This window comes from Pristiophorus japonicus, chromosome 10, assembly GCF_044704955.1.
Source record: "Pristiophorus japonicus isolate sPriJap1 chromosome 10, sPriJap1.hap1, whole genome shotgun sequence".
Lineage (NCBI taxonomy): Eukaryota > Metazoa > Chordata > Chondrichthyes > Pristiophoridae > Pristiophorus > Pristiophorus japonicus.
The window spans coordinates 28,815,721-28,843,687 of NC_091986.1; the positions used below are offsets into that span (position 1 = coordinate 28,815,721).

The window sequence follows — 27,967 nt, forward strand, 5'->3', positions numbered from 1 at the left end:
GAGGGGAGAAAGAGAGAGGGGAAGCAGGCGAGAGGAGAGAGGGAACTCAGGAAAGATGGATCATGTTCTTCCAACCCCTTTTACACCCACACTTGATTTCTCGGAAAACTCGGTGCGGGTGTTACAAGGGACATCGTTAGAGTGGATGAAATCCAGAAGTCACGTCACTGTCACTATTCACTTCTTACTCAATAAACCTGCTAATAATCCGTGACCCACACACAATGCCCCATCTATGGCTGGGGGGTGGGGGTGGGGGTGGGGGGGGGAGAAAGGTCATGCACTTGCGCTGGGATAAGGGATCTCTGCTGGGGGAGGCAGCACTTGCGCTGGGGTAAAGGACTTCGGCTGGCACTTGGGAGGCTTTTTCTTGGTTGGTGGAGATCTATCCTCCCTGGCTTCTGAAGAAAGAATGGATCGAATTACATTTTGCAAAGTCAGTCAGAACTTGGGCTGGGTGGTTCCAGTTACACATTCCAGAGAAACTTCAGGGTGTGGCTTATCCTCCAAGGGGATCAAGCAGCAATCAGGTCATGTGATAACAGAGAGCCAATCAGAGACAATGCAGCCATTTTGATAGTACAAATAACTGTTTCCACTAGAAAATGGAGCTGCTGCCTGGTAGCTTGCAACATTTTATTAAAAAAACTGCTAGGGGAACGTACGGACAGATTTTTTCCTTGTTTGGCAGAGTGCATGACATAACCAGGCATAGCCTGCAAAGTAACGCCAGCCTTGCTGGCTGAGCTTCATAATCTACAACTGCAATTCTCAGACAGGTAGCAGAGCATAACGGGTGCACAAGATTGGGTTTACTTGCACTTGACGTAACTTTATAGATCATTAGGAATTTGACTGCATCAATAATTAATTCAGCAGGGAATATACGAATTGCAACGAGCTACCATAAACACTTAATTTGAATAGTTAAACAGCAAAGAGAAGTATCCCAGGAATGCATGACTAGGTCAACTATGTCCTCAAAGAATACAATACAAAGTAAATTTCCAATTTGATCCATAAACCTTGTATTTCCTATTTACATTAAACATTAGTGCATCTATCATTAATCACCATGTGTTTGACAACACTCAACTTCTACTATGAACTATTTTGACATCCTGTAAATTAGTGAGGAAATAAGCTAAAACAATAGCCTGGAAATTGCAGTGGGAGGCTTGCTGCCGGCATATGCCTCTGAACCGAAAAAAAATACAAACTTACTTGGTGTCTCGGAGCTTCAGACTTTTCTGGTCCAGGGCCTGCAGTTTTACGCCTATATAAAGGCCTATGGACCCAGGGGCGCACGCAGTTCGGAAGTGTCCCTGGGATCCACATGGGCCAGGCCAACCAATGACAAAGGGGGAATTCCTATTATACTTATGTGGATTCCATTTTCGTACAGAATCCCCATAAGTATATTAGAAATCTCCAAATAAATAAATTTTACCACTTAAAAAAAAAAATCACGTTCCGAATTAATTAAAAGACCCTGTAATTAGGCATTTAAAATAAAAATATATTTTTACTATGTACAGCAGGCACCTGAAAGCACTGGAGAAGTACCACCAATGCTGCCTCTGCAAGATCCTGCAAATCCATTGGCAGGATAGGTGCACCAACGTCAGTGTTCTTGCTCAGGCCAACATCTCCAGCATCGAAGCACTGACCACGCTCGATGAGCTCCGATGGATGGGCCACATCGTCCGCATGCCCGATACCAGACTCCCAAAACAAGTGGTCCACTCGGAGCTCCGACACGGCAAGGTGGGCAGAGGAAACGTTTTAAGGACACCCTCAAAGCCTCCTTGAAAAAGTGCGACATCCCCACCAACACCTGGGAATCCCTGGCCCAAGACCGCTCAAAAGTGGAGAAGCATCCGGGAGGGCGCCGAACAACTCGAGTCTCTTCGCTGAGAGCAAGTGGAAGCCAAGCGCAAACAGCAGAAGGTGCGTACGACAACCCAAGCACCTCACCCTACCTGTCCCATCAACCACCATCTGCCCCCATCTGAGAGAGAGACTGTAGGTCCCGCATTGGACTCATCAGTCATCTGAGAACTCATTTTAGTGTGGAAGCAAGTCATCCTCGACTCCGAGGGACTACCCAAGAAGAAGAAGATTTTGCCAGCAAAATCTGGGCTCATGTTTTGTGCTCAGAGAATTAAAAAACTGGAGTCCAGCTCATAAAAGAGTCCAGCAAAATAAACAAACTGCTGTTCAAAAATCGTGAAACTAAGAATTAGCTGGAACTTTTATGTGCAGCCACCAATTAAATTTTCTACAGTAATATCATATAACTCTCCCACAAGCAATTACTAATGACAGAGGTCAATGTGTATCTCACTGCCAAATAGGTAGCTGGGAATTTTAACTTTAGCCTTCAATTGTAAAGAGAAAGTTGAGGCCAGAAGTTATATTTTATTGATTGTTTTGAAGTGATAGCTTGTTAGGTAGATAAAAAGGCTGGCAGGGAGTCAAGATTGCTGGATTTGAGATACAGAGAATGCAAATATCAGTACATTTTATTCATAAATGCAAATCTATATAACTAGCAACAGCCCCCAAAACCTGATATAACCATCAAAAACGTGACAATTCAAGTATAGCCTTGATTATAAGCTTTTGAGATGGAAATAAGTAGTTATACGGCTTTGTAACTGAAGCTGTAAGTTTACCCAACATTCTTTCACTTGTCTGAGAAACAAACATTAGTAGTATATGAAAGCATGAAGGGGAAATCCAAATGTAAAATATCCAAAATTGGCAATGCTTTTTGGGGGATGTCTGGGGCATGCTCCCTGGAAAAATGTAATGTTTACATTAAAAATTATGCATTTTGGTTAATTTTAAGTACTGTTATATGTCACAATTGATAGATTTTTTTCCAACCAGAGGGTGGTGGGGGTCTGGAACTCACTGCCTGAAAAAAATAGTAGAGACAGAAACCCTCATCACACTTAAAAAGTACTTGGATATGCACTTCAAGTGCCGTAACCTGCAAGGCTACAGACCAAGAGCCGAAAGTGGGATTAGGCTGGATAGCTCTCTTTCGACCGGTGCAGATACGACGGCCTCCTTCTGTGCTGTAAATTTCTACCGATTCTATGATTTTTAATGTTTTAAAAAAAAAAGTAAAAATAAAGTGATCTGGATTTCCAACAGATCCTCACTTCCCCATCAGTCATTCCCACATCTATCCGTCAGCCCAATTGTACAGAAACGCTGAATCTATTCAACTCTCCATCCTTTCAGAGATATGGGGGGGGATTTTGGCACATAGAAACAAGTAGGTTTGGGTCGGGTGGGATGTAAAAATGTTAAAATCTGAAACCCGGCCCAACGCACCCACTTAATAGAGGTGGGACAGGGGGCGGGTAACCAACTGGCTCGCAAGAAGCGGGTTACACATTTACATATTATAATGAGACTGTATGCCTCAGAATTAACCACCATTTTAAATTTAACCCTGGCCGGCCTGGATTCCCAAGGCAGCTAAAGGGACACGAGGACTGCTGGATCCAGTAGGTAAGTACCTTTCCACTTACCTGCTGAATTCAGTTTACCTGCTTCACTAAACCCCTGCAATCGGACACCCACCATCTCCTCCCTCCCCCACCCCCCCACCCCCACCGAACCCCGATCGTTCCCTGACCCCAGCCTCCAATCTCCCCACTAACCCTTCCGATCTAACCTCTGGCCTCTGATCTTCTCCCCGACCTTTGATCTCTCCTCTGGCCTCCAATCTTCTCCTGCACCACTCCCTTCCACCCCATTCCCGGCTTTTCCAATCCCTCCACTCCACTCCCTGGCTGCGGCCTGGTGCCGAAGACCCATTCGCCCGATAGTCAGCCTCTCAAACTGGCTGGCTGCAGCCAGGAAACGGAGTCAAGAATGGTAATCCGGCTCTGTCGTGAAATTCAGCAGAACCTGAGAAAAAAAAGGGTTTATTCTGGGTTTTCCAAATACAAAATTAACCTAACCTGTCACCCCGCCTCTGGAGATAAAATCGGGGCCACTGTCCTCTCGAGTCCAACCTCCCCCTTGTTCAAAATGGCTCTCTCCTCCCTTTCCATCTCATCACTCTTCTCTTCCCGCGGCCCTATTTTCTATGTTTCTATGCCCCATTCAAATTGGCAGTGTTTTCCTCCTCCAAACTCAGTTGAAATGGTCATCCTTTCCCAGTCTCAGTTCATGACAGCACACCTCTCTCTTCACCCTCACCACCCCATCCAGCAAATACTGGCACACTCCCGGTCACATTTGTCAGTTAATGTTGGCACTCTCCTTCCTACTGCACTGAGAGTCCCACTTCCAATTTCTCTGATTTTTCCCCAAGGCAGCAAGCTCTGCTTCTACACACCTTCCATCTTCCCTTCACTGCCAGCCATTTCTACCTTCAGTACCAACCATTCCACCACCTACTCCCCCGCTCTTCAGTGACATATTGCTCTCTCACTCTCGCCTGCTGCTAATGCAAAGAATTCGATGCTACTGCATACTGTAAGCGGGAGGCCCTGCTCTTGCAAGAATCCCCGTCTATAGTATACAGCGGCCAGGAGCGGATGCACTAGTGGCAGGGCTGGAGGAGTGGCACTGGGGCGAAGAACCCAGTCTGTGCTGACTTTTGGCAGCAAACATTAACCAGTCCACGAAAATGCTAATGTGAAATGCTGATGGTTTGGCATCAACATTTGATCTTTAGTTATTTTTAATGATGTTTATCAAGTTCGATATTCCTGAAACATGAACAAGTAAAAAAATAGCTTTTAGTAATAACTGCAATTTTTTTGGTGCAGTTTTTTTAAAAAATAAGACACATAAATGGCCAATTATTTATAACAAATTCTGAAAAATGAGCAGTATCCTATCAGGATTGGTAGATAAATATGAAAATTGCCTCTACTGCTCTTAGTTGATATCTCCATCCAGTCGACTGCTGAACTGCCTAATCCGATCATGATCATCGATTCTTTTGTTTGCAACCAAAAAATTAAAAAAGTTGATCTAAAAAAGTTTCTTCAAGTGACTTTTGAAGTCAAATCATTTTGCAACAAAAAATATATTGTGAAAATAAACTGATAGTTACTTCCATTCAATTTTCAAGTTGTTTATATGTGACAAGTCTCAAGAGTATTTCAAGCAAAATATTATTTGTGACCCTGGAATTATATCATATTATTGGGCCTTTCAAATTGTAAATGCTTGGCTCCATTTAGAGAAAGACTCCATGAAGTTGTGGTGATGTTTCTTCCAGAAATGATTAGGTTAATTAAAAATATTCCAGAGTTCAGCTTTTGATATTTCAGAATTCAGTTAATGACACAGATATTACTATTGCTTTCAGCTGCGCACTTCAGCTTTTGTTGTTCCAGAACAAACAGCTACTTAAAAAAATGCAAGGTTCACAGTGTTTCAGTTTTACAGTATTGATGGTGTGGACAGTCCCACTCCCTATGGTACGACTTGCTGATGATTACAGTTTTTCTGCATGGCTTTCTGGAGTACATGTATTCCTTCCAAATCATCTTGGATTACGATCAAATGAGACTTTTGTTATTCTTGTTCAATTAGTTCAGCGCGCTTTAGCTGGCACAGGGTAATTGAGATCATATGAAAGGAACAGGCAAGTTTAAATCTGTTAGTGTTGGGTAAAAAAATTTATAAAATCTTTTATTTATATTCAGCTTAAAGTAGTGTGACAAATTTTGGCTGTTTCACTGCACCAGTTCCCCACTTGAAAATAAAATGATACTTAAAATATTTTTTTGAACATTCAAATTTTTAGAATTCTGTAACATTACCGATTGTGCTCAAAGTGGTTTAATATAAAAACAACCAGGTTTACAGAAGGGCTTAAATAATTAAACCAAACTCAAAAACAAAACATGGCCCCCCGCCACCCAGGTAAACTACCAAATCAGTAATTTTAGCCTCTGGATTCATACCAATTCTGTTTGTTTGCTCTTGAGTTGACTTTACATATTTGGTGGCAGTGTTTTTCTGGGGCTTAAGTTACACTCGGGTAGGGATTCTTGACATTTAGCCATATGTACATAGAAAACTAGAAACATGTAAAATAGGTGCAGGAGTAGGCCATTTGGCCCTTCGAGCCTGCACCGCCATTCAATAAGATCATGGCTGATCATTCCCTCAGTACCCCTTTCCTGCTTTCTCTCCAAACCCCTTGATCCGCTTAGCCATAAGGGCCATATCTAACTCCCTCTTGAATATATCCAATGAACTGGCATCAACAACTCTCTGCGGCAGGGAATTCCATAGGTTAACAACTCTCTGAGTGAAGAAGTTTCTCCTCATCTCAGTCCTAAATGGCCTATCCCTTATCCTAAGACGATGTCCCCTGGTTCTGGACTTCCCCAACATCGGGAACATTTTTCCCGTATCTAACCTGTCCAGTCCCGTCAGAATCTTATACGTTTCTATGAGATCCCCTCTCATCCTTCTAAACGCCAGTGAATAAAGGCCTAGTTGATCCAGTTTCTCCTCATATGACAATCCAGCCATCCCTGGAATCAGTCTGGTGAACCTTCGCTGCACTCGCTCAATAGCAAGAACGTCCTTCCTCAGATTATGAGACCAAAACTGAACACAATATTCCAGGTGAGGCCTCACTAAGGCCCTGTACAACTGCAGTAGGACCTCCCTGCTCCTATACTCAAATCCCCTAGGTATGAAGGCCAACATACCATTTGCCTTATTCACCGCCTGCTGTACCTGCATGCCCCCTTTCAATGACTGATGAACCATGACACCCAGGTCTCGTTGCACCTCCCCTTTTCCTAATCTGCCGCCATTCAGATAATATTCTGCCTTCGTGTTTTCGCCCCAAAATGGATAACCTCACATTTATCCACATTATACTGCATCTGCCATGCATTTGCCCACTCACCTAACCTGTCCAAGTCACCCTGCAGCCTCTCAGGATCCCCCTCACAGCTCACACCACCACCCAGTTTAATGTCATCCTCAAACTTGGAGATATTACACTCAATTCCTTCATCTAAATCATTAATGTATATTGCAAATAGCTGGGGTCCCACCATTGAGCCCTGCGGCACTCCACTAGTCACTGCCTGCCATTCTGAAAAGGACCCATTTATCCCGACTCTCTTGCTTCCTGTATGCCAACCAGTTCTCTATCCACGTCAGTACATTACCCCCAGTACCATGCGCTTTGATTTTGCACACCAATCTCTTGTGTGGGACCTTGTCAAAAGCCTTTTGAAAGTCCAAATATACCACATCCACTGGTTCTCCCTTGTCCACTCTGCTAGTTATATCCTCAAAATAATTCCAGAAGATCCATCAAGCATGATTTCCCTTTCATAAATCCATGCTGACTTGGTCCAATACAAAACACAAGCATTAGAGCCAGAGATGTTGAGAGAATGAGTGAAACATAATTAAGGGGAGAATTGCCCACAGCCAGATACTTCAACAAAAATGTCAACAGATAATAATAAGAAGTCAAAAGATAGCAGAGAAGAGGGAAAACCAGAAAAGTATGTTTAGTCAATTTTGACAAATAAACTGTGTGTTCAAAAATACATGGAGAAAAAGTATCACTAACAAACCAAACCATTTAGCAATTGTGCTGAAGAAAAGCCATCAACATGTAATTTTATACATATATCTCTCCAATGAAAAGGAATTTATTTAAAACTTGTGTTTCCTCATTAAAGTCAGTTATCCTACATCCCTTTCTTCACTATTCACACGTCATTACACGTCAAAACACGCCATTCTGAAAGCTGAAATCAAGCTGGGACAGTTGTATTTAAAAACATTGGGGCCAAGTTTCGGCCTGAGTTGCTCCTGTTTTTTTTGGAGCAATTGGTTTAGAATGGAGTAGCTTAGAAATTGCAATTCTCGGCATTTAGTTTGCTCCAGTTCTAGTCAGTTAGAACAGTTTCAGTTTGGAACAGAGTTTTTTTTCCAAAAGGGGGCGTGTCCGGCCACTTATGCCCGTTTTGAAAGTTTAGGCAGTGAAAACATACTCCAAACTAACTTAGAATGGACTAAGTGTAGATTTTTGTACACTCAGAAAAACCTTGTCTACACTTAGAAAATCAGGCGTAGGTTACAAATCAGGCGTAGGGAATGGGAGGGGGGGGGGGGTTTAAAAGGAAGTTTACAAACATTAAACACTTCAGTTTTACAAATAAAGAACCATCATCAATAATAAATGATAAATACATCAATAAATCAACCAATAAATCAATCAAAAAAAATTAATAAGAAATAATTTTTTTTTTAAATCAATAAATAAAACATTTTCTACTTACCGACTGCAGCACCGGGAGCCCTCCAACAGTGTGCAGGGATGCCCCCCCGCCCAGTGTGTCTCTGTCAGTGTCTCTATCTGTCTGTCTGTGTCTCTCACTCTCTGTCTGTCAGTGTCTGTGTTTCTGACAGCGAGGGGAGGGGGGTGGAGAGGAGGGGGGTGGAGACGGGGAGGGGGGAGGGGAGGGGAAGGGGGGCAGGGAGAAGGGAGGCAGGGAGAAGAGAGGGGCAGGGAGAAGGGAGGGGAGGGAGGGCAGGGAGGGGAGGGGAAGGGAAGGAGGGGCAGGGAGAAGGGAAGGGAGGGAGGGAGGGGGGGCAGAGAGGGAGGGGGGGCAGGGAAGAGAGGGAGAGAAGGGAGGGAGGGAGAGAAGGAGAGAAGGGAGGGAGGGAGAGGAGGAGAGAAGGGAAGGAGGGAGAAAGAAAGAAAGGAAAGAAAAGGGAGGCTGAACGGGCCGGGCCCGAGACTTCGGGCTGGGCCCACCCCCAGCACCGAATTTACAGGTAGGTGGCGTCGGGGGGGGGGGGGGGGGGCAGGGGGAAAAGAGAAGCGGGGGTCGGGGGGGAAGCGGAGATCGGGTCAGGGGGGGGGTCCGGTCTGAAGGGGCCGGGTGAGGAAGCAGGAGTCGAGTTGGGTCGGGTCCAGTCGGGAGGAAGCAGGAGCTGGGCGTGGGAGGCAGCCTTATCCAAGCAACCCCAGTGAGGCCATTCAGCCAGGGGTAGGGCCTGCGTGCTTCGGGCCCCTCCCACACAGTTTTGGGCGCCTGGAGCTACTGCACATGCGCGCCCACTGTAACGCGCATGTGCAGAAGTCCCGGCAGTGTTTTCAGCGCAGGGACCTGGCTCTGCCCCCCACAGCTCGTGCTGTGCCGCGCCCAGCTCCAGAGGACCTGCAGGGAGCCGGAGAATAGGTAAGTTTTTTTTAGGCGCACTTTGTGGCGCGTAAAACGGGTGTCCAGTCGTGGCCCGAAACTTGGGCCCACAGAAAATAGATGCAGGAGTAGGCCATTCGGCCCTTCGATCCTGCACCACCATTCAATATGATCATGGCTGATCATGCAATCCCATCAATTTCCTGCCCAAGAAGGATTTCCTTCAGTTCCTCCTGCTCGCTAGACCCTCGGTCCCCTAGTATTTCTGGAAGGTTATTTGTGTCTTCCTTCGTGAAGACAGAACCAAAGTATTTGTTCAATTGGTCTGCCATTTCTTTGTTCCCCATTATAAATTCACCTGATTCTGACTTCACTAATCGTTTTCTCTTCACATATCTATAGAAGCTTTTGCAGTCAGTTTTTATGTTCCCTGGAAGCTTACTCTCATACTCTATTTTCCCCCTCTTAATTAAACCCTTTATCCTCCTCTGCTGAATTCTAAATTTCTCCCAGTCCTCAAGTTTGCTGCTTTTTCTGGCCAATTTATATGCCTCTTCCTTGGATTTAACACTATCCCTAATTTTCCTTGTTAGCCACGGTTGAGCCACCTTCCCCGTTTTATTTTTACGCCAGACAGGGATGTACAAGTGTTGAAGTTCATCCATGTGATCTTTAAATGTCTGCCATTGACTATCCACCGTCAACCCTTTTAGTATCATTTGTCAGTCTATCCTAGCCAATTCACATTTCATACCATCAAAGTTATCTTTCTTTAAGTTCAGGATCCTAGTCCCTGAATTAACTGTGTCACTCTCCATCTTAATGAAGAATTCTACCATATTATGGTCACTCTTCCGCAAGGGCCTTGCACAACAAGATTGCCAATTAATCCTCTCTCATTACTCAAGACCCAGTCGAGGATGGCCTGCTCTCTAGTTGGTTCCCTGACATATTGGTCCAGAAAACTATCCCTAATACACTCCAGGAAATCCTCCTCCACCATATTGCTACCAGTTTGGTTAACCCAATCTATATGTAGATTAAAGTCACCCATGATAACTGTTGTACCTTTATTGCACGCATCCCTAATTTCCTGTTTGATGCCATCCCCAACCTCACTACCACTGTTTGGTGGTCTGTACACAACTCCCACTAGCGTTTCTGCCCTTTGGTGTTCCGCAGCTCTATCCACATCATCCAAGCTAATGTCCTTCCTTACTATTGCGTTAATCTCCTCTTTAACCAGCAACACTACCCCACCTCCGTTTCCTTTCTGTCTATCCTTCCTGAATATTGAATACCCCTGGATATTGAGTTCCCAGCCTTGGTCACCCTGGAGCCATGTCTCTGTAATCCCAATTACATCATGTCCGTTAACAGCTATCTGCGCAGTTAATTCATCCACCTTATTACGAATGTTCCTCGCATTGAGGCACAGAGCCTTCAGGCTTGTTTTTTTAACACTCTTTATTCTTTTAGAATTATGTTGTAATGTGGCCCTTTTGGTTTTTGCCTTTGATTTCTCTGCTCTCCACCATTCCTTATCTCCTTTCTACCTTTTGCTTCTGCCTCCATTTTACTTTCATATGTCTCCCTGCATAGATTCCCATCCCCCTGCCATATTAGTTTAAACCCTCCCCAACAGCACTAGCAAACATTCCCCCCAGGACATTGGTTGCAGTCCTGCCCAGGTGCAGACCATCCGGTTTGTACTGGTCCCACCTCCCCCAGAACTGGTTCTAATGTCCCAGGAATTTGAATCCCTCCCTCTTGCACCATTCCTCAAGCCATGAGCATTAGCCGTAGCATCAGCCCGGCATATGTGACCACTTGTGGCCGCACAGAAAACCCTTGCGGAGAGTTAAGAAATGAGTGCAGGTAGCCAGAGATTGGGGGGGGGGCGGGGGGGGTGGGGAAGGGAAGCACTGAGGACCTTGCAAAGCACTAAACACCTTCTCAACAACATTCATGAAGCATAAAAACCATCAATAATAAATTTAAAAATAAATAAATCAAGAAAGGAAGGCAGAAAAATAAGACATGGCTTCAAGCATTCCCTTGAAATTTGCAACCAAGTCTAAATGCTGGACTATCAGCAGAGTTGTGTCAAAACTGGAGATGTTAGCATGTTCACTAAAATTCCATTTTAAAAACGATTGAGAGAAGAGGCAGTGGAAATTAAAAAAAAACATATTTGTGAGAAAAGTACATAGAATGTTATTTTACGATCTATTAAGGAGAATATAGCTAATAAAGCATGAATGAGGTCATAGGCTCATAGTGTAGGAAATCACTGGTGTGAACTAGCATCCCAATACTTCATGGCAGCATCTCTGCATCACCACATGCCCAAATAATTGTAACAATGATAACTGTAAGTACTTTGAATATATGCAGTTTGCCTCTTTGAGGGAGGCTTGTTATCATTGGGGATGGGGAACTCACCAATTTTCACAGGACAGAAACCCATTAAAAATATAAACTGTAAAGTTTCAACTGGTTTGCATTCCCTATTGCAATGCAAGCCCGAACACACAGAAAAATAACACTTTTGGAGGCCTTTTTGTTTCCCTTTTGGATACTTATCCTTTAACTTAAACTTAAAAAATAGCAGGAGTAGGCCATACGGCCCTTCAAGCCTGCTCCGGCATTCAATAAGATCATGGCTGATCATCAACCTCATCTCCACTTTCCTGCCCAATCTCCATATCCCTCGATTCCCCTAGACTCCAAAATCCTATCTCAGCCTTGAATATATTCAGAGACTCAGCATCCACAGCCCTCTGGGGCAGAGAACTCCAAAGATTCACAACCCTCTGAGTGAAGAAATTCCTCCTCATCTCAATCATAAAATGGCCTTTCCCTTATTCTGAGACGGTGGCCCCTAGTTCTAGACACTCCAGCCAGGGGAAACAACCTCTCAGCATCTACCCTGTCAATCCCCTTCAGAATCTTGTTTCAATGAGATCACCTCTCATTCTTTTAAACTCCAGAGATGTTGTCTGCTTCCAATCCTCCCTTGTGTACACCAGAAAGTGGCTTTGGAGTGATCTTCCAGCTATTGGGTAATCATTAATGTATTAAATATGTATTACTTTTTAACTACGATCCATGCGTAAACAAAAAGTATTTTCTATTACAGATTTAACATGGGAAAAAATGTCAAGCACCAGGGAAAGGAAGAACTGCCCCACCCGGTCAGGAATTTTGATAAAGATTCCTACTAAGATTTGGCAAGAACACAATTCCCACAATGCCCATTTGTAAAGAAACCCAGTATGTGGCGAAAGAAATGACTGATGAAATCTGATTAAAGTTTCATAAAGCATATAGGGCTGGAATTTCCAATGGCTTACCGCCCGGTTTCTGGGCGGTATCGGCCATTGTGGGCGGTAATCAGGTGAGCGAAAATGCCCTTACCCGAGTTACGCCGGCGGTTTCGAGGTACCGTTGGGGAGCAGACCGCCGGCGTGCACTGTCTGTAGATCACCCTTGCGCGATATTTGGCTGAGCGGTGACCGTAGGTATGTTTAAAAAAAATGCCCACAAGGATCAACTGAGCTGGGCGGTAGGTGAGTAGCTCTTCAAGAAAAAGATTAGTAATTGGTTTTTTTAAAATTATTTTAAAAGTGTGTTGTGGTGATTTAGCTTTAAAGTGTCTTTAGTTGATTTTTTTAGTTGATGTTTTTTGAAAAATTATTTTTATTGTTTTTCTGGTATTAGGTCCAACCCGGAGCCTCAGGGTAAATTTTTATTGATTTTTAAAATTTTTTCGCCCATTTTGTTTACGAACCATCCAATTGACCCGATATTGCACTTGTCCGCCCAGAATGGGGGTGCAAGGCCCATGTTTTTCGTATAACGGATTTTTTTGCCGGGAGGGAGGGGGGGAGTTTTCGCTGGCAATAACCTTCCCAGTCTTTTGGGCGTCAATCGGGCACTGGCGGGCTGATAGGAAATTCGAGCCCAAAGTGTTGCTTTGCTAATATTTCTAGTTACACAAGTTGTGCACATAAACATACAAAAAAGGACAGAAAAAGTCCAGGTGGTCCATTTGAGCCTGTCCCATAAAATCATGATCCTTTAATGATCCTCACATGTACGGTTACCAACCTGCAAAAGGAACCCATCTGCTGACTAAAGCCACTTATAGTGACTTCTTTTTGATTTTAACCAAACTATTTTGTTGATTGCATCAATAACAACAATTTGCATGTATATAGCAAATTTAACAAGAAAAAAACATCCCCAGGTGCTATACCGAGGTTTCACCAGACAAAAATGGTTGCTGAGCCTCAGGAGACATTGGGAGGGCTGAACAATAGGTGGGTTGTAAGGAAGGTCTTAAAGGAGGTTTAGGAAGGGAATTTAAACATATGAGAATTTAAAATTAGAGGTGTTGGGGGACCAGGAACCAATGTAGAGCAGCAAGGAGAGGAATGCGAGAGGCCTGGTAGGGTATAGAATATGGGCAGCATGGTTTTGTATGAGCTAACACATATGAAGGGTAGAGGATGGGAGGCCAATCAGGAGAGTATTGGAATAGTTAAGTTTGGAAATGACAACGGGATGAATGTGTGTTTCTCAAGGCTGGGGTGGAGATGGGTGATGTTATAGAGGTAGAAGTAGGCAGTTTTTGTGATAGAGAAAATATGGGGTCAGAAGACTATTTTGGGTTTGAATAGGATACCAGTCTGGTTGAGCCTCATACAATTCATGGGGCGGGGGGGGGGGGGGGGGGGGGGAAATGGAATCGGTGGCAAGAGTTTGTGGCGGGAGCCAAAAGATAATGGCTTTGGTCTTCTCAATGTTTAACTGGTGGATGTTGTGGTTCATCCAGGATTGGATATCAAACAAGCAATCTAACAAGAGAGAGGCAAGAGAGTGGTTGAGAGAGGTAAAGCTGGTCATCATCAGCACACTTTTGGAATTTGATCCCACATTTTCAGATAACGTCACCAAAGGGGCGGGAAGTGAAACTATTGCTGGAGATGATCTGGCTACGACTGGATAGGTAAGAGTGGAACCAGGTGAAGACAATTCCAACTGAGCTGGAGAGCAGAGCATAGGTATTGCAAGAGGTTGGTGTGGTCGACTGTGTCAAAGGCGGCATAGAGTTCAAGGAGGGCTAAGAGGGATAAGACACCATAGTTATCGTCACAGAGTATGTCGTGTGACTATGGTTAGATCCGTTTTGGTGCTGTGGCAGAGATGAAAATTGGATCGGAGAAGTTCAAACATGGAGATACAGGAAAGATGGGGACAGATTTGAGACAACAATGAGTTCAAGAACTTTGGAGGGAAAGGGAGGTTGGAGATGGGGAGGTAATTTACAAGGACAGAGGGGTTGAGAAGAGGGTTGATGATGCCATTTTGAAAGGGAGAGGGATAGTACCCGAGGAGAGGGAGCCATTTACAATGTCATCTAGCATAGGGGCAAGGAAAAGAACATGGGTGGTCAGCAGTTTAGTTGGAATGGGATCAAGGAAGCAGGAGATGTGTCTCATTGACAAGATGGACTTGGAAAAGGCATGAAGGAAGATGAGAGAAATTGAAGACATGGGATATGGGGAGAGGAGGTTATGATGACAATATTGGAGAAAAGAAGCCGGGGTTTTCTCTGGTCACCAGGATGATCCCTTGAGTAGTAGGTGGATTTTGCAGAGGAGAGTAAAGCCCAATAGCACTTGATGTGGTCCAGCCAGATCTGCTGATGGATGGCTAACCCAGTTGTATATCAGATACACACATGCCTGCACCTTTGTACTTGAGGGACTGAAGACGGAGGCCATACCAGGGATAATAATCAGGATGGGAGAGCGTTTTACTGGAAACATGGGCGCCAAAGGTGGAGGTGAGGAAATGGTTGAGCTGGTCGACCAGCTGCAAAAGTACTGTGGCAAATGGAAGGACAAAAGCATAGAAGTTAACATTTTGAAAGTGCAATTTTAAGTGACTTGGTAGATCTAGAAGGAAATGGGATTGATTTGGGGTAGGGAGAAGTGGGGAGTAAGGGACACAAGGAAGTGGTCGGAGATGGCCTTGTCTGTGATGGAGAGTATGGGATTAGAGTGGCTATGCAAGATGGTAAAGTTGAGGGGGTAGCCGTGAATATGGATAGGAGAGTTTATATGGAGAGAGGCGTTTTGGAAAACAGGAGGGCAGTGAAATCAGAGGAGAGAGGCAAGGGGAATTTAAATGGGCATGGAAATTACCAAGGATGTAGAATCCTAATGAAGCCGTGGATTTATAAATATACCAGAAAAGTTAAAAACAATTGGAAGAAGACTAATTTAAAAAGTGAATCATATTTCATGATTTGTTGGCAGAAACATTTTGCTAATAATTTTCTAAAATTGTGCACTTAAAATAAAATTGTGTTTTCATTGGTGCCATCATCAATTCCTGCTTTCGTTTTTTATATTTTTGAAAATGCAATCTCCCATACTGCTTTCATCATCACTGACTTAAAAAAAAAGCCTGCAATATACAAAAGAGCAACATTGATTTTGAAAGCTTTCCAAACCTGTCGAGAAAAGGCATATTTATTTAAGTATATTTTTAGGATGTGTTGGCTGACATTTCAATGACATGATACCAACAGAACCAGTTTTTATTTATGTGGGTGACAAGACATCATTCGGTTGACAAACTTTCCAGAGTTTGGTTTTTCAAACATCCAGAAATATCCCCTCAAGAAAACAATGGTATAAATGGTCAACATGAACACACCAGGAGAAATATCAAGAGCATGATCCTGCTAGAACAACAGTTATCAATGGCCAAAACAATAGAAGCTGAAGTAGTTATGGTTTACATTTCTACATTCATTGGACCTGCTTCAAATATCTATACATTGCTATCTGAAAAAGAAAACATTGTTCAGTATGTTTTACCTGGCAACTGATGCAATACAATTCTGCTTTGTTTCTGTATTTCTTGTTGCGGCAGTTTCTGTTTACTAAAAACTAGGATACTTTACATTCCTTGGAACATACTTTTCCTCATAACATTTAGCTAGCTGTGCACAGCTTTATTTAAAAAAAGGTCAAACACCACTGACAACACCACTATTTCAAAAAGGGAGGCATTAGTTTCAACCCAATAAAGTCCAGTATCACATCCAGAATAATTCGCTTAAAATAATCCGTTTATCCAGATCATAAACCATAATTATTCTAACAAACTGTCGTAGGGTTTTTAGAGTACCACACTATTCCAGGTACTTATTAAAAAGAAATGTTAGCTCTGGTGATGATAGTAAAATAACTACTGCCTCAGAACTTGTGGAACAACAAAAGAGTGATCTGCACAGAGTGATCTTAAACAGAGCGCACTTAAACAGTGTGTTAAACTTAGGAATTTGGAGAGAGCAGGAATTCTCTGCAGATGGGGAAGGAGGTACTGCTTTTTGCTCCCAATACTTGAAGTGCTTTGTGTTAACAGGTAAATATTTAATTTAAACTAGTAATTAGCAAAAATGAAACAATAAGATAAGTTAAGTAAATAAATACATAAATTTAATTAAATAAATAAAACAAGGTTAAAAAGGGATAGCAGTGCAGGTAGTGTACCACAACTGCAGCATGCAAGAGTTTGTGGAGAGCATCGCGATCCCCGAAGACCATATCTGCAATATGCGTCTGCATCTCGAGCAACTTCAGCTCAGAGTTGTTGAGTTGCAGTCAGAGGTGCAGACATTGGGAGGCATCAGGGAGGGGGAGAGTTACCTGGACACTTTGATCCAGGAGGCAGTCACACCCCTTAGATTATGTAACGGTACAGGTCTGGTTAGTGGTCAGGGACAGGAGAGTGTGGTTGCAACTCAGGCAGATAAGGGGACCCCAGGTGCAGTGCTGGAGGAGCCTCAGCCTTTGCCCTTATCCAACATGTATGAAGTTCTTGCTGCCTGTGCAGATGAGGGAAAAGTCTGCAAGGCGGATGAGCAAACTTACCATGGTCTAGGAGGCCATTCAAGTTGGGGTAGTGAAAAGGAATGTTGTAGTAGTACAGGACAGTATAGTCTGGGGGATAGATACTGTTCTCGCAGCTGCGACTGGGAGTTCCGAAGGCTCTGTTGCCTGCCTGGAGCCAGGGTTAAGGATATCTCCTTGTGGCTGGAGAAGAATTATACGATGGGAAGGGGAGGATCCAGTTGTCTTGGTCCACGTAGGAACCAACAACATAGGTAGAACTAGGAATGAGTTCTGCTGAGAGTTTGAGGAGCTAGGGTCCAAATTAATATGCAGAACGTCAAATGTAATACCCAAATTAAAAAGCAGAACCTCAAAAGATAATAATCTCTGGATTGTTACCTGAGCCACGTGCAAATTGGCATAGGCACAAGCAGATCAGAGATTTAAATGCGTGGCTGAAAGAGCAGTGTGGAAGGAAGGGGTTTTGATTCATGGTGCATTGGCATCAGTACTGGGGAAAGAGGGATCTGTTCCATTGGGACAGTCTCCAAGCTAGGTTGGTACCAGCGTCCTGGCGAATCGAATAACTAGGGCTGCAGATAGGACTTTAAACTAAAATGGGGGGGTGGAGGAAGAGGGGTCAGGTGAGGGGAAATTTAGAAATCTAAAGAGAAACGGTCAAGGCAATTGAGCAGTGTAGCGATCTAGGTAAAGATAAGCAGAGTGTGACAGGAAGGTACAGAGAGTTGAAAGGTAAAAGTGCATCAGCGAATAAGGTGAAAGCAGGGAATAATGATTAAAAACTGAAAATTAAGGGCTCTTTATCTGAATGCATGAAGCATTCATAACAAGATAAATGAATTAGTAGCACAAAGAAAGATAAATGGTTTTCATCTAATAAGCAGTACAGAGACGCGGCTACAAGATGACCAAGGTTAGGAACTAAATATTTCTGGGTACTTGACATTTACAGAAGACAGGCAGAATGGAAAAGTATGGGGGTGTTGACCTAATAATAAAAGAGGACAGAAGGACTGTGGTGAGAAAGGACCTTATTCCGCCTTGTTCTGCCAGAGGGACAAATACAAGGCATCGTGGCAACACCCTCGCTCCAAACACTGGCACCTGCTCGACTATGTCATTGTCCGTGCCAGGGATCGTAAGGATGTGCGCATCACCCGTGCCATGACAGGAGCCGACGACTGCCGGACGGACCACCGCCAAATCCGAACCATCATCGACATCAACAAAGCCCCAAAGCAGAGGGAGCAGCAGAAGCAGTGCCGCAAAAAAGTCAATGCCGGAGCACTTAAGGACCCAGCTAAGAGAGCCCTTTACAGCCAGCGCCTCACAGTTAACCTGGCGTGCCTTGATGACCCTGAGACGCAGAATGCCCACAGCGCTTGGTCTGCCCTCCAGGCCTCCATAACCAGTGCCTGCAAAGAGAAACTTGGTCACTCAACCAGGAAACACCAAGACTGGTTTAATGAGAATGATCAGGAGAGCCAAGAGTTAATAGATCGCAAGCACATGGCATTTCTGAGCCTTAAACAACAACCCAACGCGGGAGCAGCAAAACAGCATTACAGACGGCTCAGGGCTGAGGTCCAACAAAAAACCCGGGACCTAAAGAACAGGTGGTGGATGGAGAAAGCACAGGAGATACAGCAGCTGGCCGACAACCATGATGTGCGAGGATTCTTCATCACAGTCAAGGCCACCTGTGAGTCAAACACCCAAGGCCCCACCCTACTGCTCGCCAAGAACGGGGAAACACTCATCAAGGACACCGAAGCAGTCAGGGCCCGCTGGAAGGAGCACTTCGAAGATTTCCTCAATCGAGACTCTGCCTTTGACTCGAGTGTTCTCAACTCTGTCGCGCAGCATGCTACTCGCCACCACCTCAGTGAGACCCCAACACTGCACAAGGCGGAAAGAGCCATAAGACAGCTTAAAAACAACAAGACTATGGGTGTGGATGGAATCCCTACTGAGGCACTGAAGTATGGCGGAGAGGTGCTGCTGGCGCGGATACATGACCTCATCTCTCTCATCCAGAGGGAGGAGAGCATACCGGGGAATCTCAGACATGCAGCAATCGTGACCATCTTTAAAAAAAGGGGACAAGTCCGACTGCGGCAACTACAGAGGAATCTCCCTGCTATCAGCCACTGGGAAAGTCGTCACTAGAGTCCTCTTCAACTGTCTTCTTCCCGTGGCCGAGGAGCTCCTCCCGGAGTCACAGTGCGGATTTCGTCCCCTACGGGGCGCAACGGACATGATTTTAGCAGCGCAACAGCTGCAGGAAAAGTGCAGGGAACAGCCTTCTTATATATGGCCTTCTTCGAACTTACAAAGGCCTTTGACACTGTCAACCGCGAGGGTCTATGGAGCATCCTTCTCCGTTTCGGATAACCCCAAAAGTTCGTCACCATCCTCTGCCTGCTCCACGATGACATGCAGGCCGTGATCTTTACCAATGGATCCATCACAGACCCAATCCATGTTCGGACCGGGGTCAAACTGGGCTGTGTCATCGCCCCAACCCGCTTCTCAATCTCCCTGGCTGCCCTGCTCCACCTCAGTCAGCAAGCACCCCGTTGGAGTGGAACTAAACTACAGAACCAGTGGGAACCTATTCAACCTGCACTGTCTCCAAGCCAGGCCCAAGACCACCCCAACCTGTCGTTGAGCTACAGTACACGGGCGTCGCCTGCTTCTGCGCATATACAGAGGCTGAACTCCAGGACTTGGGCATATGAAAGCATGGGCCTTACGCTAAACATCCGTAAGACAAAGGTCCTCCACCGCCTGTCCTCACCGCACAGCACTGCCCCCCAGTCATCCACGGCGTGGCCCTAGACACCGTGGACCATTTCCCATATCTCGGGAGCCTCCTATCAACAAGAGCAGGCATCGACGACAAGATCAAACACTGCCTCCAGTGCGCCAGTGCAGCCTTTGGCCACCTGAGGAAAAGAGTGTTTGAAGACCAGGTCTTCAAAACTGCCACAAGCTCATGGTGTACAGGGCTGTAGTAATACCCGCCCTCCTGTATGGTTCAGAGACATGGACCGTGTACAGCAGACACCTCAAGTCACTGGAGAAATATCACCAACGATGTCTCCGCAAGATCCTACAAATCCCCTGGGAGGACAGGCTCACCAACATCAGCGTCCTTGTCCAGGCCAACATCCCCAGCATTGAAGCACTGACCACACTCGATCAGCTCCGCTCGGCAGGCCACATAGTTCGCTTGCCAGACACGAGACTCCCAGAACAAGTGCTTTACTCGGAGCTCCTTCACGGCAAACGAGCCAAAGGTGGTCAGTGGAAACGTTACACGGACACCCTCAAAGCCTCCCTGATAAAGTGCAACATCCTCACTAACACCTGGGAATCCCTAGCCCAAGACCACCCAAAGTGGAGGAAGTGCATCTGAGAGGGCGCTGAGCACTTGAGTTTCAATGCCGAGAGCATACAGAAATCAAGTGCAGGCAGTGGAAAGAGCATGCGGCAAATCAGTGCCACCCATCCCTTCCCTCAACGACTATCTGTCCCACCTGTGACAGAGACCGTGGCTTTCGTATTGGACTGTTCAGCCACCAAAGAACTCACTGCAGGAGTGGAAGCAAGTCTTCCTCGATTCCGAGGGACTGCCTATGATGATGAAAGGATGACAGAAGGACTGTGGTGAGAAAGGATCTTGGTTTGGAAGATCAGGAAGTAGAATCAGTATAGGTGGAGATAAGAAACAACAAGGGGCAGAAAACACTGGTGAGACTAGTTTATAGGTCCCCAAACAGTAGCTATTCCATTGGACAGAGTATTAATCAACAAATAACAGGAGCTTGTAATAAACATAGTACAATAATCATGGGGGCGTTGAATCTTCATATAAACCGGACAAATCAAATTGGCAAAGGTAGTCTGGAGGATGATTTCACGGAATGTATTCGAGACAGTTTCCTAGAACAATACGTCATGGAATCGAACAGGGAACAGGCTATTTTCAATCTTGTATTGTGTAATAATTAGTTAATTGGTAATCTCATAGTAAAGGATCCACTGGGGAAGAGTGATCATAATATGATAACATTTAACATTGGGTTTGAGAGTGAAAGAGAAAGTCTTAAACTTAAATAAAGCCAATTACATAGGAATGAAGAGCGAGTCAGCTAAGGTAGATTGGGAAGTTAGATTAAAAGGTATGATGGTCGATAGGCAGTGGTAAATGTTTAAAGAAATATTCCAAAATTCTCAACAAATATACATTCCGCTGGGAAAGAAAAACTCCACAGTAAAAATGATCCATCCGTGGATAACTAAAGAAGTTAAGGATAGCATTAGATTAAAAGAAGAGATGTATAATGTTGTGAAGAATAGTAGGAAGCTTGAGTATTGGGAGAGTTTTAGAAACCATCAAAAGATGACCAAAAAATTGATAAAAAGGGAGAAAATAGAATACGAGAGTAAACTGGTAAGAAATAAAAAAAATAGATTGTAAGAGATTCTACAAGTATGTAAAAAGGAAGCGAGTATCAAAAGTAAGCGTTGGTCCCTTAGAGGCTGAGACAGGTGAAATTATAATGGGGAAATTAGAAAATAGCAGAGACTTTAAACAAATATTCTGTATCTATCTTCACAGTCGAAGACACAAAAAGCATACCAAAATAGTGGAGAACCAAGGGGCTAATAAGAGTGAGGAATATAAAATAATTAATATCAGTAGAGAAAAAGTACTTGAGAAAATAATGGGACTAAAAGCTGACAAATCCCCTGGACCTGATGGCCTACATCCTAGGGTTCTAAAAAAGGTGGCTGCACAGATAGTGGATGCATTGATTGTGATCTTCCAAAATTCCCTAGAATGGTCAGATTGGAAGGTAGCAAATGTAACCCTGCTATTCAAGAAAGGAAGGAGAGAGAAAACAGGGAACTACAGGCCAGTTAGCCTGACATAAGTCGCTGGGAAAATGTTGGAATCCATTATTAAGGAGGTGGTAACAGGGCACTTAGAAAATTATAATATGATTAGGCAGAGTCAACATGGTTTTATGAAATGGAAATAGTGTTTAACAAATTTATTAGTTTTTTTGAGGATGTAACAAAGCAGGGGAGAGAGAGGGGAATAAGTGGACGGAGTGTATTTGGATTTCCAAAAAGGCATTCGATAAGGCACCACATAAAAGGTTGCTACGCAAGATAAGGGCCTATGGGATTGGGGGTAATATATTAGCCTGTATAGAGGATTGATTGACATACAGAAAACAGAGTAGGGATAAACGGGTCATTTTCCGGTTGGCAGTCTCATGCTGACTAGAAATATTTAATGAATGCTTGATGACTACACCCAAAGCCATTTAATTTTCAGCCTTTGCAATGGATGTCCATTTATAGTTTACAAATATCAAGAAGTGGGAATTTCCAGATTCCATCACATAGGCTAGGAAGTCCGACCATTGATGTATTTTCATAGTGTCCCTATGTGAGAAACAAAGCAAATTCTTGGAGTGTGCAGCAGGTTCAAGTTGCATATTGCTTGCTAAGGGAAAATTCTAGGGCAGCTTCTCCAACCAGGGGCTCACAAAGAGCAATTTAAATGGTCGGATATCAGTGGTACTATCCTGCGATTTCCTGGCTAGTGCTGCCCCTTGCGGGAGGAATTAGCCCATAGTAGCACAACCAAAGACATAAATCAATTAATGGACAACAGTAAAATTTAGTTTATTTGAGAAAATGTACCATTTTACTGTAATAGTAAACTTTAATACGATTCCACAATTCTTGCCCTATTGACAAGTTGGAGCTTATGGCAAGAGAAATATTCCAGAGGGAATGAAAAAGAAATTGCTCATTTTACTCTGTTGTAAATAGACCTGTTGTTGATGAATCAAAATTAAATAGCATCACTCCTCCCACCCGCTACAAACGTTTGTGAGCTGGAGTAATAAAAAGTTAAGAGCAAAATAAAATACAACTGTTATATTGTTGAATTTTTTTTTACGTAATCTTTTTCTTAGGTCAGCATCACTGTCTGTCTGCTCTGTTAAGTGGACCTCACGTTCCTACAAACCAGAGTGTACCTTTCTTTACCTGCCCAATATGGGGTAATTGTAGCGAGACCTAGGGATCAAACAGACAACTCTAGCCACCGTACTCCGGCTTACTGGAATATATCATCTGCCACCACATGAACTCATCTTCAGTTGTGGATGAATGTACATTCTATCAGAGTTTAACATTAAATGGGTAAACAGGTATACTATATGAAAAAGTATATTTTAATAATTTATAATCCTTTCTGTTCTCCCCAAATTGTTAAAATGACAAATGCTCCTCCTGTGCTATCCGTCAATATAAAATTAGTCCTTGGAACACAGTGACTCATTTCTCAATGGTGAAACACTGCCATGAAGCTACTGATTTAGCCCAATCTTTTCGCTGGCTTTAGACTAACTGCTGAGCTTAGTACAGATAAAAACCCATAAAAAGAAACACCTGACCGTACAGCTTTCGTCAAAAAATCATTGGCCCTGTCCCTTCAGAACATCAATCACATAGTATGTTTATAATTGCAATGAATAGCTGATTCATTGATTTGTGCCAAATAATTTGAATAACCTGTGAGATGGGTTCCCATCCAGGTACAAGGTCACGAACCAAACCATGCAGACCAAGGGCTTCCTGAACTAAGCACATCTCAGCCATGACCTGAGGTACGGATATTAGTCGGGTTGTAATGTGCATCGCCTACAAATTGCAGAAACAGTAAGTAATAACGGACCTTTATCCATTATGTACTGCGGCCAGGAATAAAGAATATAATAAATAATCCATAGTGGATAAACATGTTTCATTTTTGTCGTACAATTTACCTCTTGACTCAATTCATTATCATGGATCTTGTGACACTCTTGTTCTCTTCGAAGCAGTGAATTTTGCTTTTCCAATTGTAACAACCTTCTTGCAAGATGAACACTGAGAGAGGAGAAAGGAGATGGCAATTAATGGACTGAAGCACATTTGTCCATTTAAAGTTGCAATGTTCCACAAGGGCTCCATAATGACTTATTTCTTAATACAGGTGGGTGCTAAACAAGCTTACCATTTATAATCTCAAGATCAGAACTGTAAATAGTTAGAATTAAGAAAAATATGAGATTAATTGTGTTTGGTCAAATTGAGTGGGAAGCTACATTTGACACCAGTAGCAGCTTGAGTGCTCTAAAAAGCTTGTATCTGCCCAGTGATGGAATACTTTAATCAGACTGAACAGAATATCGATCTCGGTCCTAGAAAATGATCTGGGGGAGTGTGGCGTGTTCTTTATTTTTTTTATCATTGCATTGGTCCAATTCAGTGAATCTGATCATTTCCGTTGCTCGGTACGTTCAGCTTGCAGTGAATTAAAGCAACTTAACGATTCGCATCAAGCCTCGCCGAACCTACTCTGCTGAACACCTCCGTTCCGACCCCTCTACAAATGCCAACTTGGCTTCCAATGCTGTTCCAGCCAAGCTCATAGCAACCTTTAACAGCAGTATCACAACTTCAGCTGCAGCCCTCTCTGATCTGAGCGCTTATTTGAGTTTTCACAAAAAAAAAATCAATGAATTCTATTGAATGTTGTAACCAAGTAAATATTCCGACAAATAAAATCTCTGCTCACTGAACTATATCAAACCACAAAGACTATTTTGTACATAAATCAATTTCTATTTAAAAGCAATGACAGACTTTGTATATGTATAATGTAAAGGAGCATTCCTTTCTAAATGGAAATGTGTTTCTAAAGATTAAAAATAACTATTCCAGCGACTGGAAAGCAAATCCCACACCTAATTCAGTAATGCCAATCTTGCTATAGAAAATAAAATCTAAACAAAATAAATCATGGTGTTTCTTGTTATACATTGGGAAATCTGCCATTGATAACAGCAAGCAGGGGCAACAACTTGAATGACATGCTGTTGATAATGCTGAAATCATGTTTAATTTACCATGTCACTTGCAGTTTTCTTTAGAGGCAGGAAAAGACATGCAAAATAACACATTTATATTTTGTACGGGTATACTGGTACTCCACACTGACTATCATAACAGGATTTATTACATTTTTGTATTTCAGTGATTACAGAAAGGAGTATGCCTAGCATTGATTGCTTGAAAAGCACAAATCATCTAAAAGAAAACTTTGTAATGTGCATGAAGAAGTTTCAAAACCATACTTTCATATTTTTGTGGAAATAACCAATTAAGTAAATACATATTTATTAGTGATTGGACAAGTTAGATTACTGATCTTTAAGCGTCGGTGTCATTCTCTGAATGAAGTTATGTTCCATAAGACCTAGTTATAACAAGTACTGCAATTCAAGAGAAAAGTCAGAGAGCCGATTGTCCCTCATGTCCTTTTCTCATTGCATCCCATAAGACTGCTTCTTTGTCGTCCTATGTACAATTATTTTGAACACAGGAGATGCTACCTTCAAGAAATATATTTAGCAAACCGTCTTTTGGATTAGGAAGGATGAAGAACCATTTATCATCACCTTCATGATTCAGATGATGTATTTTGTGTCACTGTGCAAAATTATATTTGATGCATTATTTTTCTTGTGGTTGATGCCCTTTTAATAAAATTCACTATTTTAGGTCACACGTGTTGTTATTGTCTTACAAAAGTCAATAGGCTGAGAACAAAAAACTTAAAATGACATATATAAATATAATTTTAAAATATGTGCAACTTGGACAAGAAATGCTAAAGCGAGTACCCTCATAACATCTCGGAATATGGATAAACAGCTGAAACCCAAACAGCTGAGGAAATAAACACAGCCAAGAACTCCCCATGTCTGTCCACAGGTTACTTAAGAGAAAACCACGCATCTTTAACAATCGCATGCTTGTACCTATTGCAGCTTGCCACCTGTGGATCTCAGATATGACTGTGGGCGAGCTAGTCACTGCTCTGGAAAGGCCTGCAGAGATCCTGCGGGGGGGACCACTTCCCTCAGGTCAGGCTAGATAGCAGGTCCTGCTTAAACGGAATGCCACCTGATTCAGTCAGGAAGCTCATGGCCCGCTGGCTGACACAGGATCCAACTGCAGAAGTCCCGATTCTGGGACAGAACAGGGTAGCCCCATTCTCACACTAAGATTGGTTCAAACTGAATTAATTCCTATTTTTTGAAAATGACAGAGACTACTTCCTGTTGCTGATAATATTTGCATCACTGGTGTTGGAGCACAGAGTCTTGGATCTGGGACATCCTGTTTGATGGAATAGGACGTTCATAACAAGGGTACACTCCAGCAGTAAGGAAATGCTGCAAATAGTAAATGCAAATACTGGAAATACATAACACCTGTGCATTGCCAGTAGTTTCTGTTTTATTTTGAACAGTATATTGTCTCAAATTCCCCAATGTGAAAGACCTTTTGCAGAAAGAGAATCTGTATCATTAGGGGTGAATGTCATAAATTACTATTAAATATGATGGAACACATGCCTGAAACTACAGAAGATAGCAACACAATCAGTACCAGAAATTTTAGATTATTTTAAATTCCTGTTGCCTGGTCCTGCCGGTTGACTTTGAGGCGAGGGTGAGGAGGCAGGGGTTGAATGGGTGTTTCAAAGTAGAAGACGTAGGGGTAGTGATAGGAATGAACATCTGCTAGGAAGAGGAACGGCTAGCAGAAAAGAGAAAGGGTAGTAGACTCGATGGGAGCAAGGAGAAAGGGGGAGAATAAGTGGTTTGCAGAGGGTCATATTTGTCCTGCAACCCCGACCCCAAATGCAGTCTGTAACCACTGGTGGCTCATTTCACTGCCACATCTCCCTTTGGAAAGGAGAGAGTGTTAAGGAGGAAAGAAGCAGCACAGAGAAAAACAGAGACAGAGGTATAAGAATGATAGAATCAACAACACTAATGGGTAGAATTCTGGATCGGCCCCTTTGGGGCGCTAACTTTTAAAAGTTGAAAAAATGTTCCTTCATTTTTTAAAGAGTCTGCCGTTTGCGCTCCAGGGAGGAAGTGGAGCGCTAAATCAAGCGCTCCACTTCCTTCCTGGAGCGCAAGAGGCAACAGGCAGGGAGGTTGGTGTGCAGAGCTGCAGAATGGACTGTGCAGCACTGCCACATTGGAAGGCTCCTTCATAGAAACATAGAAAATAGGTGCAGGAGCAGGCCATTCAGCCCTTCTAGCCTGCACCGCCATTCAATGAGTTCATGGCTGAACATGAAACTTCAGTACCCACTTCCTGCTTTCACGCCATACCCCTTGATCCCCCGAGTAGTAAGGACTTCATCGAACTCCCTTTTGAATATATTTAGTGAATTGGCCTCAACTACTTTCTGTGGTAGAGAATTCCACAGGTTCACCACTCTCTGGGTGAAGAAGTTTCTCCTTATCTCGGTCCTAAATGGCTTACCCCTTATCCTTAGACTGTGACCCCTGGTTCTGGACTTCCCCAACATTGGGAACATTCTTCCTGCATCCAACCTGTCCAAACCCGTCAGAATTTTAAACGTTTCTATGAGGTCCCCTCTCACTCTTCTGAACTCCAGTGAATACAAGCCCAGTTGATCCAGTCTTTCTTGATAGGTCAGTCCCACCATCCCGGGAATCAGTCTGGTGAATCTTCGCTGCACTCCCTCAATAGCAAGAATGTCCTTCCTCAAGTTAGGAGACCAAAACTGTACACAATACTCCAGGTGTGGCCTCACCAAGGCCCTATACAACTGTAGCAACACCTCCCTGCCCCTGTACTCAAATCCCCTCGCTATGAAGGCCAACATGCCATTTGCTTTCTTAACCGCCTGCTGTACCTGCATGCCAACCTTCAATGACTGATGTACCATGACAC

At 43.5% G+C, this 27,967-nt stretch overlaps 1 protein-coding gene across 1 annotated transcript in view; it reads right to left on the reverse strand.

The window, feature by feature from the left end:
- pibf1 (progesterone immunomodulatory binding factor 1) overlaps positions 1-27,967 on the reverse strand; it is a 155,306-nt gene that overhangs the window by 26,769 nt on the left and 100,570 nt on the right. The window contains exon 14 of the mRNA XM_070891392.1: positions 23,968-24,070. Coding sequence (XP_070747493.1) covers positions 23,968-24,070 — 103 coding nt within the window. The remainder of the gene's footprint in view (positions 1-23,967; positions 24,071-27,967) is intronic.